The sequence below is a fragment of the Dermochelys coriacea genome, chromosome 9 (assembly GCF_009764565.3).
Source record: "Dermochelys coriacea isolate rDerCor1 chromosome 9, rDerCor1.pri.v4, whole genome shotgun sequence".
Taxonomy (NCBI): Eukaryota; Metazoa; Chordata; order Testudines; family Dermochelyidae; genus Dermochelys; species Dermochelys coriacea.
The window spans coordinates 104,903,067-104,917,053 of NC_050076.1; the positions used below are offsets into that span (position 1 = coordinate 104,903,067).

The following is a 13,987-nucleotide window of genomic DNA, read 5'->3' on the forward strand; positions in this document are numbered from 1 at the left end:
TAAAATTTATGCACACAATATTTTAAAATTCTGCATATTTTATTTGTCAATAAATAAATATGGCTCCAACATGGCAGTGGGGAGCAGAGGCCACTGGCTGCATTAAGGTGGGAGATCACCGTGAAGCTCCTACCTCTCCCAGTACAGGAACTCAGTAGTGAGGCTGCACCTGACCCTGACAGTGCAAAGGCTGGGCCTGCCCCAGAAACACCCCAGGGCCCAGCCTCTCTGTGCCAGGCATACCACTAGCCATAAGGTGTGGCTGGGCAGGCTCAGCCCAGCAGGATCCAAATTTGGAGGGGCTTAGTGTGTGGGGGGGATCCAGATGTGGGGTGAAGTTTCTCTGTGGGGTAATCATGGTGCGAGCAGTGGGAGATCTGGATGCACAGGGGCTCATTGGGGGGTTCTGGGTGCAGGGGCAATGGGAATCTGCAGGGGATCCAGGTGATGGTGGTTGGGCTCAGTGGGGGAGTCTGGGTGTGGGGAGATGGGGTTTGGCGGGGGGGATCCGGGTGCTGCGGAAGTGGGGCTTGATGGGGTGGGGGCCCAGGGTGCAGCTGGTTGGGGCTCACTAGCGTGGGGGTTTGGGTGTGGGGGGGGTTGTTGGAGGAGTCCATGTGTAGTGAGGTAGGGCTTCTCAGGATGAGGGTTCGTTGGACCTGCTTAACAGGGGAGCCCCAGCTGCTGCCGAGGAGACGCTGCATGCTGGGTTCCCACTTTTTTCCCCATCCCCTTTTCTTCTCTATTCTCCTCCCCTCCTTCCCACATTCTTCAGCCTCTCATTCCCCTTCCCTCATTTTCCCCCACCCTTCTTACTCAATCCCACCGTGGGCACTCACTGCTCCACAGAAAATGGTGAGGGATTGTCCTCCAGGATAGGCTGTTGATCCTTGATGATGCACTGGAGAGGTTTTAGTTGGGGGCTGTAGGTGATGGCTAGTGGCGATCTATTACTTTCTTTGTTGGGCCTGTTATGTAGTAGGTGACTTCTGGGTACCCTTCTGCCTGTGTCAGTCTGTTTCTTCAATTCCCCAGGCGGGTATTGTAGTTTTAAGAATGCTTGATAGAGATCCTGTAGGTGTTTATCTCTGTCTGAGGGATTGGAGCAAATACGGTTGTATTTTAGGGCCTGATTGAATTGGCCTCGTTAGCACTACAAAAAGTAATTTTCTCTCTGTTAAAAGAAAAGGAGTACTTGTGGCACCTTAGAGACTAACAAATTTATTAGAGCATAAGCTTTCGTGAGCTACAGCTCACTTCATCGGATGCATTTGCAAATGCATCCGATGAAGTGAGCTGTAGCTCACGAAAGCTTATGCTCTAATAAATTTGTTAGTCTCTAAGGTGCCACAAGTACTCCTTTTCTTTTTGCGAATACAGACTAACACGGCTGCTACTCTGAAACCTTTCCCTCTGTTGATATTCATCCCTTCTTGCCAACTGTTGGGAATGGGCCACATCCACCCTGATTGAATTGGCCTCATTAGCACTGACCCTCCCCCCCCAAACACATGGTAAGGCAACTCCCATCTTTTCATGTGCTATATATTTATACTGTATTTTTAACTCCATGCATCTGATGAAGTGAGGTATAGCCCACGAAAGCTTATGCCCAGATAAATTTGTTAGTCTCTAAGGTGCCACAAGGACTCCTCGTTTGTTTTTGCTGATACAGATTAACACGGCTACCCCTTTGAAATTTGTTTAATAGAATTTTGAGATTTGTATGAAAGGCTAAGTTCACTTTAGGTGTGTTTTTTTTTTTTTTTTTTTTTTAAATACAACATACTGAACTTCCTTGGAGTTTGATTCTGCTATGCATTACGTAACAATGCAGTCATCACAGTAGGATTCATGATACACATACGGATTTGAGTCACTACAAACTTCCATAGACAATTCAAGCAGTGCACAAACTACAAAAAAAAACACCTCTTTGTTTTGAGTTAGAGGATCAATTACATTCTTTGTATAAAGAAAAAGAGTACTTGTGGCACCTTAGAGACTAACAAATTTTTTTGAGCATAAGCTTTCGTGAGCTACAGCTCACTTCATCGGATGCATCCGATAGCTCACGAAAGCTTATGCTCAAAGAAATGTGTTAGTCTCTAAGGTGCCATAAGTACTCCTTTTCTTTTTGCGAATACAGACTAACACGGCTGCTACTCTGAAACCATTCTTTGTATAGGCCTTTTTCACCCCTATTAAAATGGAAATTCTGGTGCAATCTTAATAATAGAAGTGCTATCACCTCAATATAATGTACACAGCTCTACTTTCAGTTATGACTCTAGGTAGCTGATCATTGATGTGTGCCACTTTAATAATTCAACTTTTAAAATATTCTTATTATATTAAACTCTAGTCCTGACACTGATTCTGGTTGGCGTGTTTGAACAGTTAGATGCACATGTTGCTGCCAGATCCACCTTTTTAATAGTTTGTTGTCGCAAGAATTGGAGTGTTTTACCCCCAGTCTTGTCTAGATTCCAATTTAAGTGACTTATATCTACTTAAATTTCCTCCTTCCATTTGACATATAAACAAAAATTCCCAAACCTACTCTTCGTTTCCCCTCCAAACCTGTTAGGTGATTTCTGGGGCAGAATTTCTACCATGCTTTGCAGAGGTGGCTGTATGTTAGTTGCGAATATGTGTACAATTCCCAAAGAATTTTGGGATCCTCCAGTTTGCCAGGCACTAACCTGACGGAAAAGTTATTTGAGTCTTTTTAGATTTATTATGTACCAAAATTTAAGTAACTTATATCCAGCTAATACAAAATATTAAAGTACACTGATCATGGGAGGAAAACCAGAAGACAGTATTGTGGAAGCCCAGTGTAGATAAGATGTCAATGCAGATGTGATTGATAAAGTCAAGGGTAAGGATAAGGGCAGAGGAGGGACCCTGAAATTTGACTTTTGAAATTTGAAATTAAGAGATTATTGATGACTTTTAGAAATTGGAGGGGATCAAGGATGGAGTTGGAGAAAAAGTTGGAACTTTGCAACTTTTGTAGAAGTTTTAACCATTTTAACATGGTCTCAGTACTATGTTTTGTGGTATCTTTGCCTATTACAAAAAATGAAATGTAGTCACTCACTTTCTGTCTTGACTGGAAGCAACTGATTGTCTGCAGTTCGGGAGTCAAGGACTATAAGTAGTGCCACAAAGGTATTAGGGTGGGGAGGCAGATATATGCAGCAGGTTCATTCTTGTTCAGACTTGGCAATAGAAACTCCAGCATGAAAATGTACAGCCAACTTTTGTGCCTGCAGATGAACAGCAGGAGCTTCAGGTCTATAAACTCCAGATTGAAAATGATGGCAATCATATGATGGCGAGAGATGGAATAGGTTGGATTTGAGGAATTCTCTGCTTGGCCATTTAGCTAAGCCCCCTGCACTAGGTCAGCATCTCATAATGTTTCTTAAGGGTTGTGGGCATAAAGTCTTAGGCCTTGTCTACACTACAGAGTTTTGTTGACAAAAGTTATCTTTTGTCAACAAAACAATGGAGATGTACACAGTATAATTCACCTTCCACTGACAAAGCTCTCCTGCTTTGCTGACAAAATAAAACCACCTTAACGAGAGGTGTTGAGCTTTTTGTGGCAAAGTTATATGGACAAAGTGTCAGGGTAGACATTGCACTTGGTTATGTTGCTGTAAATTGCTTCCAGGAAGTGTCCCATAATGCCCATCCTGACCGCTCTGGTCAGCAGTTCGAACTCAACTGCCCTGCACCCAGGTACATAGGCATCTGCACCTTCACCTTTAAAGGTCCAGGAATTTTTGTATTCCACTTCCTGTTTGCTTGGCATGGAGAGCTCAAGTTGCATCTTTCCAGCTGATCATGGCGGTTCCATGCAGCAAATACTCTCCCACTTTGAGCACACCTGAGTTGTTGGATCTGCTTTCTCTGTGGGGAGAGGAGGCTGTGAAGTCCCAGCTTAGCTTCAGCTGTAGGAACTTTGATATCTACTGTCAGATTTCTCGTGGCATGTTGGATAAGGGTTATGAACAGGGCATGCATCAGTGCCATGTGAAGATAAAATAACTGAGGCAGATGTACCAGAAGGCAAGGGCGTCAAACTGTTGCTCTAGTGTTGCACTGGAGACCTGCTATTTCTGCAAGGAGCTGGACGCCATCCTTGGTGGTGACCCCAACTTCACCATCAAGATTCCGGAGGATACTTGCGGGGTCGGGGGGGTGGCGGCGGTGGTGGCGGCGGCGGTTGGAGACGGCAGACAGTGGACTCAACCCCGAGGATGAAGTCGTGGACAAGGAGGTTGAGTTGGAGGACGAGATGGGACAGGCAACAGGGTCATCCAGTACCGTGGCGAGCCAGGGCCTTTCCATGACCCAGGCAAGTTTGAGCCAGTCCCAACAATTTGTCTCTGGTGCGCATGAAGCAGGAAAGGGGAGCTCTGGTAAGTGATCTTCTTGAGTTGACGCTGCTTTGTTATATGCTAGAAGTGGGTGAAGGGATAGAAATATACAAGACTAGCTGTGTTTACATGTGATTCGAATCCTCCTGTGCAACTAAGCAGTGAGGCAGAACAGTATGTTAATGCACACTGAGATTTCATGGGAATCTGCTAGAGAGATCGCTCGGAAACTTTCCTGGAGGTACTCACTAATCCTCTGTTGAAGGTTCCTTGGAAGAGCTGCTTTGTTCCTTCCCCCATTGTAGGAACTTTCCTGCGCCAATTAGGAATCACTTGTGCAGGGACCAAAGCAGCACAGAGGCAAGCTGCATAGGGATCCGAGCCAGACAGATGCAGGAGATGCATCCTTGCTTACCTGCTGAAGTGAGATATTGACTTCTATGATCCCTGCCTGTGGAAAATTGGTGGCAGAATTTACAATTTTGTCCCTAGTTGCTTGCAGTGATCCTCTTAAAAAACCTCCCAGACCCTTTGCCCCATCTTGAGCACCCTCCCTCCCCCGGATGAACTCACCATGTTTAGGGCGTTGGCTGAGCTGTGTGCCTGCCAAGGGACAGTGAGAAACTGATTTCATATTTTAAAAGGTGCATTTTACTATGATTTGAAAGCTGTGAATGCACTAACAATCATGGTTCTGTTTGTTTGTTGTGCTTGTGCAGATGTGGCCTTCAGGGGAACCCACTACATGCCGGCAGAGTGCCTCTGCCAGGTAAGGAAGCCGAGAAGGAGTAAAGAGGACGTGCTTTGAGAGGTGCTTCAATCCTTGGATGCCGAGAAACAAGAACACAGGGTGTGAAGAGAGACTATAAGTGAAAATTACAAAATAGGCAGGAGAGCAAGGAGAGCCAGGAGTGAATTTTAATGGCCCAGGATCAGATGATAAAAGTGATGGAGGACCAAATGGAGATGTTGAAGTCTGTAATCACGCTGCAGGCAGAACACATGCGTGCTCTTCTCCCTCCCCTCCTACCCCCCGCAGCCGATACAGAGTTGCTCATCATATCTTCCCCAAACTCCTCTCAGACGTTTCTTGCATCTTCCCAGCCCATCTCGGTACCCTGTTCACTCCACCCCTTCAGACAGTTTCCAAAATGATAGCTGGAGTAACACACAGCTATGAGAGCCTACATCAGGACACTGCCCTTCACTGTTATCTCCCTTTCCACTGAGCATTTTCTGTGTGTTTTTAATTGGTGTTTAATAAAAACATACTCTCTGAAAAATAATCAGTCTTTGTCTCCTACACACAGTGGTTGCTGCTGGAATTAATACACAGTTGCAATCTGATCATTTGCTGACTACAAGTCACGATCAGGAATCATCAGAATTTTCATGCAAGGTGGCAAGTTAACAAAGCACAGCAGAGTGCTGTATAGCAAAACACATTGCTGGTGCTCATTGTCAAAATGGTGCCTAAAAGGCTCCAGGATTCAAATAGCCCTCTATTGTGCCCCTATAATAGCCCTGGTTCTGGCTGCTCAAAATCAGCCGCCAGGTGATCTGCATCCACGCTTCACCCTGAGGGAAATTTTTCACTCTTAGCCTCACAAATAGTATGCAGCACACAGAAGGCTGCTATGACCATGGGAATATTTTCCTCATTTAGGTCTAATCTGCCATAAAGGCAGTGCCAGTGTGCTTTTAATCTGCCAAAGGCACATTCTACGGTCATTCTGCACTTGCTCAGCCTGTTGTTGAAGTGCTCCTTGCTGCTGTCCAGGTTTCCTATGTAAGGCTTCATGAACCATGGGAGTAAAGGGTATGCTGGGTCTCCCAGGATCACTTTGGGCATTTCAACATCTCCCATTGGAATCTTGTCTGGAAAGAAAGTCTCTGCTTGCAGCTTTCTGTACAAGTCAATGCTCCTGAAGATGTGTGCATCATGCACCTTCCCGGACCAGCCCTCATTGATGTCAGTAACATGCCCACAGTGATCCACAAGCGCCTGCAATGCCATAGAGAAATACCCCTTTCTATTGATGTACTCCTTTGCAAGATAGTCTGGGGCCAAAATTGGGATGTGTGCCATCTATCACCCTGCCACAGTTAGGAAATCCCATTGCCTCAAAGCCATCCACTGTATCTCACACATTTCCAAGAGTCACAGTTTTTTGTAGTAGAATGTCCTGCACACTTGCGATAATGCAGTCCCAATTATGGACACCAAATTGATTTGCGACCTGACTGGTAGCAGTCTAGAGTTGCCAGTTTCCACAGAGTGATCGCCACACGCTTCCCACTGAGAGGGCAGCTCTCATTTTGGTGTCCTTGCGCCGCAGTGCTGGGTCAAGCTCCGCGTACTGTTCCAGGAAGGTGGCTTTCTGCATCTGAATGTTCTGCAGCCACTGCTAGTCATCCCAGACCTGCATAACAATGCGAGTCCAAAAGCGACGGTACACCGTGTTGCAGAGTAGCAGCCGTGTTAGTCTGTATTCGCAAAAAAAAAAAAAGAGTACTTGTGGCACCTTAGAGGCTAACAAATTCATTTGAGCATAAGTTTTTGTGAGATACAGCTCACTTCATCGGATGCATGGAGTGGAAAATGCAGTGGGAAAATGCAGCAGCTCAGTGAATGCCAAATGTAATCTGGTGTTGTTGCTCTCCATTGCACACAGCAGGTCAGGCACCTCATATTCCTGTTTAGATTGGGAGCTGCTCCTGATATACTGCATGACCAGCCATGACGTATTCATAACAGTGACCACAACAGTAGAGAGCAGTGCAGGATCCATCCTTTCAGACAAAGATGGCGGGCGCACCGTAAACAGGCTGTTGAAAAATGGCACTGAACACAGTCAGGAGCCCATGGAGTGATGGGACAGAAAAAGCTGCATCGTGAGATGTTGAGCCCATATCCATGATGCTCTGTGATCCACTCTGCCTTCCCACACTCCTAGCTGCAGAAGGTGGCGAGTAGCACAGTGGGATAGCTACTCACAGTGCATTACTCTGTTGATGCTAGAGCACCAACTGTGGATGCGCTCTGCTGATAGAAGGCGCGTTATGTGAACATGCACAAGTGATGTAATTACAGTGGTTTTTGATTGTTGGCGTAACTTGCATTGACACAACTCTGAAGTGTAGACAAGGCCTTAGTCTTTGATATCTCCAGTAGTGATTCTACAACCTGCTTTTGGAAGCTTATTTGACTGCTGAACTCTTAGGGTATTAGGGTTTTCCTACTAAATGAGCTGCAGCAAAGAAAGCTCATTTTAGTTCCTGCCTGTTCTGTCAATGATTAGTGAGAATAATCTGTTCTTGGCCTCTTTAGAACAGTTCTTTGTGTATTCAGAGTGACATGGTAGCAGTCTATGATTGTATTTCAAAGAACAGATGTACCAAGTTTTCCTCCTAGGTTCTATATTCTAAACCTTTTATTGGTGTGGTCTGAATATGCTACAGTACTATGTAACTGGTGCTGAGTGAATTAATTACTTTACTTGTTTTATAGGCAGTATTCATACATCTTACTAGCACATTTGCCTCATCTGCATTGAATCATATTCAGTTTAACTCCTAGAGCCTTCTCTGTGTTACTACTGCTTAGGCGGTAGAGAACAAGGATAGCATGGAGTGGGCCGAGCAGTGTGATACCACAAGTGACGGAGAACATCTTTCTGTGGGGCACAAGACCGCAAATCCCTTTCTCTGCAGTCAAGTCCTAAAGACTCGTCTAGATTACCTACAAGAAATTATCTGGCTGATTAAGGCTAGGTTGTAGGTATTAAGCTAATTTATTTTTATTTAGCTAAATAATCAGGATGTCCAATTGCCATGTGACTACTCTATTTGTATGTTGTACCTCTTTTTCTTCTCCCCTACTTCTACTGTTTCTTTCTAGATGCATCCGAAGAAGTGAGCTGTAGCTCATGAAAGCTTATGCGCAAATAAATTTGTTAGTCTCTAAGGTGCCACAAGAACTCCTTTTCTTTTTTTCTAGAGCAGAGGGTCTCAAACTGGGAGGGCTATGGAATACGTTTTCGGGTGTGTGTGAGAAGCTTTTGGGGGGGAACCCTTACTGCGCACATTTTACCCACAGTAACAAACAACTAGCAAAGCTGATTCCTCTGGACATATCAGATCTTCAGATGGCGCTGTGCATTTGATTCTGGATGGTGCTGTTCATTTTGATGGATTTCTTTTAAGCTTGAATAGCGTTGTACAAGTCGTTGCCATCAGTACACTAATCAGTTTATGATGCAGTATGCACATTTAATTTTAAGCATCGCAATTTTGCTTTTGCCCTTATTAAAATGGATCGTTGGCTCTGTTTGAATCAATGCCTTACTGTTTTTAATATTTAATGAGAGTTGCATGTTTGTTTTTATTGGTATATGTACTTGTTGGGGGGGCATAAACTACTACAGGCACAAAGAAGGGGGGGCATGATCAAATAAGTTTGAGAACCAGTGTTCTAGAGTGCAAGTTTTTCTAGTGGTGGCTGCCTCTTCGTTTGTGTTTAGCATCTAGAATGCTGTGTCCGCTACCAAAAATAAATTATTAGAAATGTTGAGGGCATTGTATTAGAGAAACATTCTACACTTTGTTTTAAAATTCCTATAAGTGAGTGACTGACTTTTTTGTCTCATTTTCGGCAGGATTCTTCATTTCTGGGTAAAGAATGCAGACAATAAAGTGTGTAGTTGTTGGAGATGGTGCAGTTGGAAAGACCTGTCTTCTCATCAGCTACACTACCAATGCCTTTCCAGAGGAGTACATACCCACTGTGTTTGACAACTATAGTGCCCAGATGACTGTGGATGGCCGGACAGTTAGTCTAAATCTCTGGGACACTGCAGGCCAAGAGGAATATGACCGTCTACGTACTCTCTCATACCCTCAAACCAATGTATTTGTCATCTGTTTTTCCATTGGAAGTCCCTCCTCTTATGCAAATGTTCGGCATAAATGGCACCCTGAAGTCTCTCACCACTGTCCTAATGTTCCAATCCTTTTAGTTGGCACCAAAAGGGACTTACGAAGTGATGTGGAAACGGTTAAAAAGCTGAAGGAGCAAAGCTTGGCTCCCACTACCCCACAACAGGGAACTTCACTGGCCAAACAGATTGGAGCAGTAAAATATTTGGAATGCTCAGCTCTGAACCAGGAGGGGGTTCGAGAGGTTTTTGCTGAAGCTGTGCGCGCAGTTTTATACCCAGTGGCAAAGAGAAACACAAAAAAGTGTGTCCTGTTGTAGTTGCCGAAGACGATGGATATTTGAAGTGAAATAAAGACTGACCGGGATCTTGGCGAGCTCCTTTCTTTTTTTAATTGAAGATTTGCATCTTGCACTAACAGGTCTAAACAGAAATGGTTCATGCAAAATATATTCTTGCAGTTTGGTAACTGCTTCAGGGAAACTGAGACAAACCAGTTCATTCCAGCCTAGTGAGAGAGTGATGAAATATCTATCCATCTTCTAAAGTTCCAGAGTCTCCATCATCTCCAGAGTTCAGTTGGCTTCCATCCTTTTCAATAGAAGAGGATGAGGGGACTTCTTCAAAGCCAAACTTTTCCTTTACTAGACAAACTTCAGTTATTGGCCTTGCTGAAAGCGACAGATATTGATAATTTTGCTTTAAATATAGTTCCTGCTGCTTCTGGCCCTTACTGACTCATCAACTTGGTCTACCAGACAAGAGCCTGGCTTTCTAATTATTTCCTTAATTTGACAACATGAAATTTGAAAACCATTTGTCTAAATTTAAAAATGCTGAAAACGTCAATATTAATGTGAGACTTACTTTATAGTGAAGAATGTGATTACTTGTATGAAAAGTTAATGAAAACCAATCATGTTTGGTCCAGTGGTTCAGACATAAGGAACTCCTGAAATGGTTTCATTAATATTAAGATCAGAAGTTGGCACCTCCTGATATGTGGAATTCTAGATGACAGTAACTCAAATAAATGATTCTCTGGTTGTTTAGGAACAGAGAGGTGAGATGGTAACAAAATGAAGGTCTGCCATAGTTGTCTTAACTGCATTAGGGTTTCTCTTCCCCCTCTAAAGAGTATTTTAAATTTTGAGAGTGGAGTTATTGTTCTCTCTTCAAACTGCTTGAGGTAATTGGGATGACATTCTCAAAGTGGATTTCCTAGTATGACATGCACACTTGTACATTCCCCTACCTTTTAGGAGAATTCCAGAGAGTTGGAAGGAGGCTGTTGTTCTTGAGGAATTAGTTCTTTCTCCCAACCATAATTAACCCCTGCATCATTGCATGGGAGTTCATGGCAGATCATGTCTTGGAATTGTGTAGGTCCCTATAACATGAAGCCAGGAACCATGTTTAACTATGGTTCCAATTAAACTGTTTTTAATGGTTGGCCAGCTATGGTGGATACGGTTACCTGGGCTACAGCATTTTAAAAATAATTCTCCTCTCCACGCTAGCTGGTCACACATTATTATAAATTACTTTTAGCTGAAGCTCAATTTAAACACTTCAATAACTGTTCCTACACCTTTGTGCATGGTCGCTGGCTTTTATCTTCAGAAGTCTGTTTACCCACAACACCTAGGATGAGCAAAAAAGCAGCAGTGTGAAACCTCCATTAAAGACTTGCCCCTGCAACTTGCAGATCTGAAATTGATGTGCTGAATAAGAGATTTTGTATTAATATAAGGATGCTGGGATTTGTGGGTTTTGTGTACTGAAATTAATAATCCCATTCCTTCCGTAGGTGCCACTGACTGTATTTGGGAGCAGCCTATATTAGTGGTTCAGATCTCAGTTTCTTACAAGTATCTCACCCATGCAAAAATGTGTGTTATGCCTGCACTATATGGAATGAGCTCTCTTTTCTCATTGCAGCAAGATGCTGGCAGGTTGACAACTGTAGGGCTATTAGGATTAAGAGAAATATTAAATTAGCCTTGCCTTATGTGGTATTGAAGTATGAGGTGGATACATTCCTATCTGTCTCCTACTTCCCCTCAAAGAAGAGGATGTGCCTTTTTCTCTGCCTGATGTACTGATAGCTTACAGTAACTACAATTCTATTATAACTGATGGCATATATTACTTTAGCAAATCCCACTCTAAAAGGCTAAATTACAAGCCACAGTTGACCCAAGCCATCAGTATGACTAGCTAATGAAACAATGTAGTGTACTGGGAATGGTTCAGATAAACACCAAAATAACAATATGCCATGATGTTTGTAGAAGCCTGGAGATGCTTCCTTCTACATACCACTTTCTTTTTTGTTCTTCACAAAGTGCCATGAACTAGAACAACTTGGAGAGCTCTTTACTGTCTTCATAGTACCTCATTAACAGACTGATTTCAACATCTGATATTTCTGTGTATTTTCTGCCAAGAGGAGCAGGTATCATGCTATTCTGACAGTTCTTACTCCAGGGCCTGATCTCTGCAGGAATGAATTTCAGGAGCGTGCAGATATCGTGAACTTTTTTCTTTATTACAATAATTGATGATTAACAAAATCTGTAAATGGTCACTCTGTAAGTTTGGGCTGTTGCAAATTTCTGTAATTCTTAACCTATTTTATTGTAACTCTAGTGCAGAGTTTGGGTTCTTTTTTTTTTTTTTTTTGCCTTGATTTTGTTCATTGTCACATTACAAGTGGAGATTTGACTTAGCTCCCTGGTTGGATTTGTCTAATTCCAAATAAGATTAGAACATTCCAGCATTGAGAAGAGCAATCGAAACCAACCTTATAAAAGTTTTATATTTGAGTGGCTGGGAATGCAATTGACTTGTGACAATTCAGTCTCTCCTGTGCTATTCAGTTTTTATATCCTTCTAGCAGACTAATCATTTACATTTTTTGTCTTTGAGAGATTTCACTTATTTTCCTCCCCTCCCCCCCCCACCCAGTTGATTTGAACAATTCAGGAGTGCTCTGTTCAAAGGATGCTCTGAGGCAGTCTTTTTAGATGTATACTTTTAGCACTCAAATGCTCTGTTCAGTACACAATGGTAGCTATTTATATGGAATTTAAACCAGAAAGGTCTCAATGCTCTGCTTTTGAGTGCCAAATTTGTGACCTGTAGAATTCTTGGTGCTACTTGGGTAAATCTGAACGAGCAAATGGACCCCTCTCTAAGCAAAGGAGTTCTCTGAGTCAGTTAAAGTGGAAGGGTGAGGAGGACTCATTTGCATTAGAGGACCCTAAGATGATCTGATTGAAGTGTGGTACTGAAACATACACTGGCAACTTGATTTTTATACTTAAAAGGAATTTGTATTGCAACTAACAATTTAAAATGATTTTTAAATTATGCAGAATTAAATTGTAATAAAGCTTTCTTGATCACTTGCTGGTTTATTCACTCATTCCATTTTCATATTACAATTGTTCTTAATCTCTTCTGTGGAAATCTGGAGACTTCAAATACAGCAAAGCAAATTTTGAACAAATTAAGAAGTTTAATCAGTCCAGTTTTAGTGATTGTAAACTGTGTGAATCTGATGTCTCTTTACTATAAAGATGCAAGATAATTCCCACTAAAACCCTGTTTCCACATGTGAATAACTATTATAGCACTCCCTATTAGAGCTGACGCTTCACATTAAGACTTTCAGTTGGTTATAGTTTTGCCAACCTGTAACCATTTTGTGTGAAATTTTGTATGCCAGGTGTCTGAAGTTTTTTGGAAAATTTTAGCCAGAACTGTTCAGCTGTTTTGAGAATGAGGCAGGGCAGCAGGGAAGGTTTTGCTTATGTTAAAATATTCTGATGACCAGTGTCCCCGTGCTTTGGACCAGAGATTTGAAATTTGGCAAGGGGTGGACTTTGTGTCAGGGATGTGCCTTTTGCCATTCCTGTGAAAATCCACTTATGTTTGGCCAAGTTATAAGCATTTGAAAAATTGCAGTTTGCACATCCTCAGTACAGAATTGATTTTTGTAGCTAAAATCTCTGAAGGTTCTGTCCTCACTGGACATGCTGTATCCCTTCACAGCTGTTGTGTGACCAGATTGCACAGGACAGCCCAAGCGTGCAGTCTCAAAGAGGAGCAGCCTTTACAGGGAAAGTCTGACAACTGCTTTTGAGTGGGCTGGACACTGGAATTGAGAGCAGTGAGAATACAGGAAACTCCTGTCACCCAGCCAAACTAAAGGAGGAAGGAGGGGAGGCAGAGAGGACAAAAGCGAGACCAGAGGGGATGGAAAAGAATAGACTGAGACAAGGAGTTGGGGGAGTGGGAGGAAACTTGGAGTGACTGGGTCAGGGCAGGAGAGGAAATGGAAGGCTGGAACTGATTGGGCAAAGAGACAAATAGGGAGCCCAAATGTGTGTGGAAAGACTGGAAGCTGGTGAGGGAAATGGGAGTGGTGAAAACTTTAATTTGGTCACCTTGTGTATCTGATAGTTTTGAATTACGTGATCACATATTTTTTCCATGTGACTCCTAATTCATTCAGTGCACAGGCTCAATCTACTGTGGGGATGAATTGGGATTACGTATTAAAGGAGGATGTTGCCTGTAGAATGCTTCTTCATTTGTTGCAGAAGATGGAAGGTATGTACTATTTGTAGTACTGGGACAGGGGATCAC

The 13,987-nt window shown here is 42.9% G+C and overlaps 1 protein-coding gene across 4 annotated transcripts in view; it reads left to right on the forward strand.

The window, feature by feature from the left end:
- The window catches only part of LOC119861360 (rho-related GTP-binding protein RhoG-like), a 35,714-nt gene extending 22,970 nt beyond the window's left edge, over window positions 1-12,744 (forward strand). Inside the window, exons 1-3 of one of the 4 annotated variants that reach the window (XM_038416413.2) lie at window positions 2,131-4,436; window positions 5,114-5,163; window positions 9,053-12,744. In XM_038416413.2, the coding sequence (XP_038272341.1) occupies window positions 9,076-9,651 (576 nt within the window). In that variant the 5' untranslated portion in view covers window positions 2,131-4,436; window positions 5,114-5,163; window positions 9,053-9,075 and the 3' untranslated portion in view covers window positions 9,652-12,744. Of the gene's footprint in view, window positions 1-2,130; window positions 4,437-5,113; window positions 5,164-6,976; window positions 8,176-9,052 lie in introns of those variants that run through there. The other 3 variants (XM_043491930.1, XM_043491929.1, XM_038416412.2) reach the window with 3 other exon arrangements.
- Window positions 12,745-13,987: the final 1,243 nt, after the last annotated feature.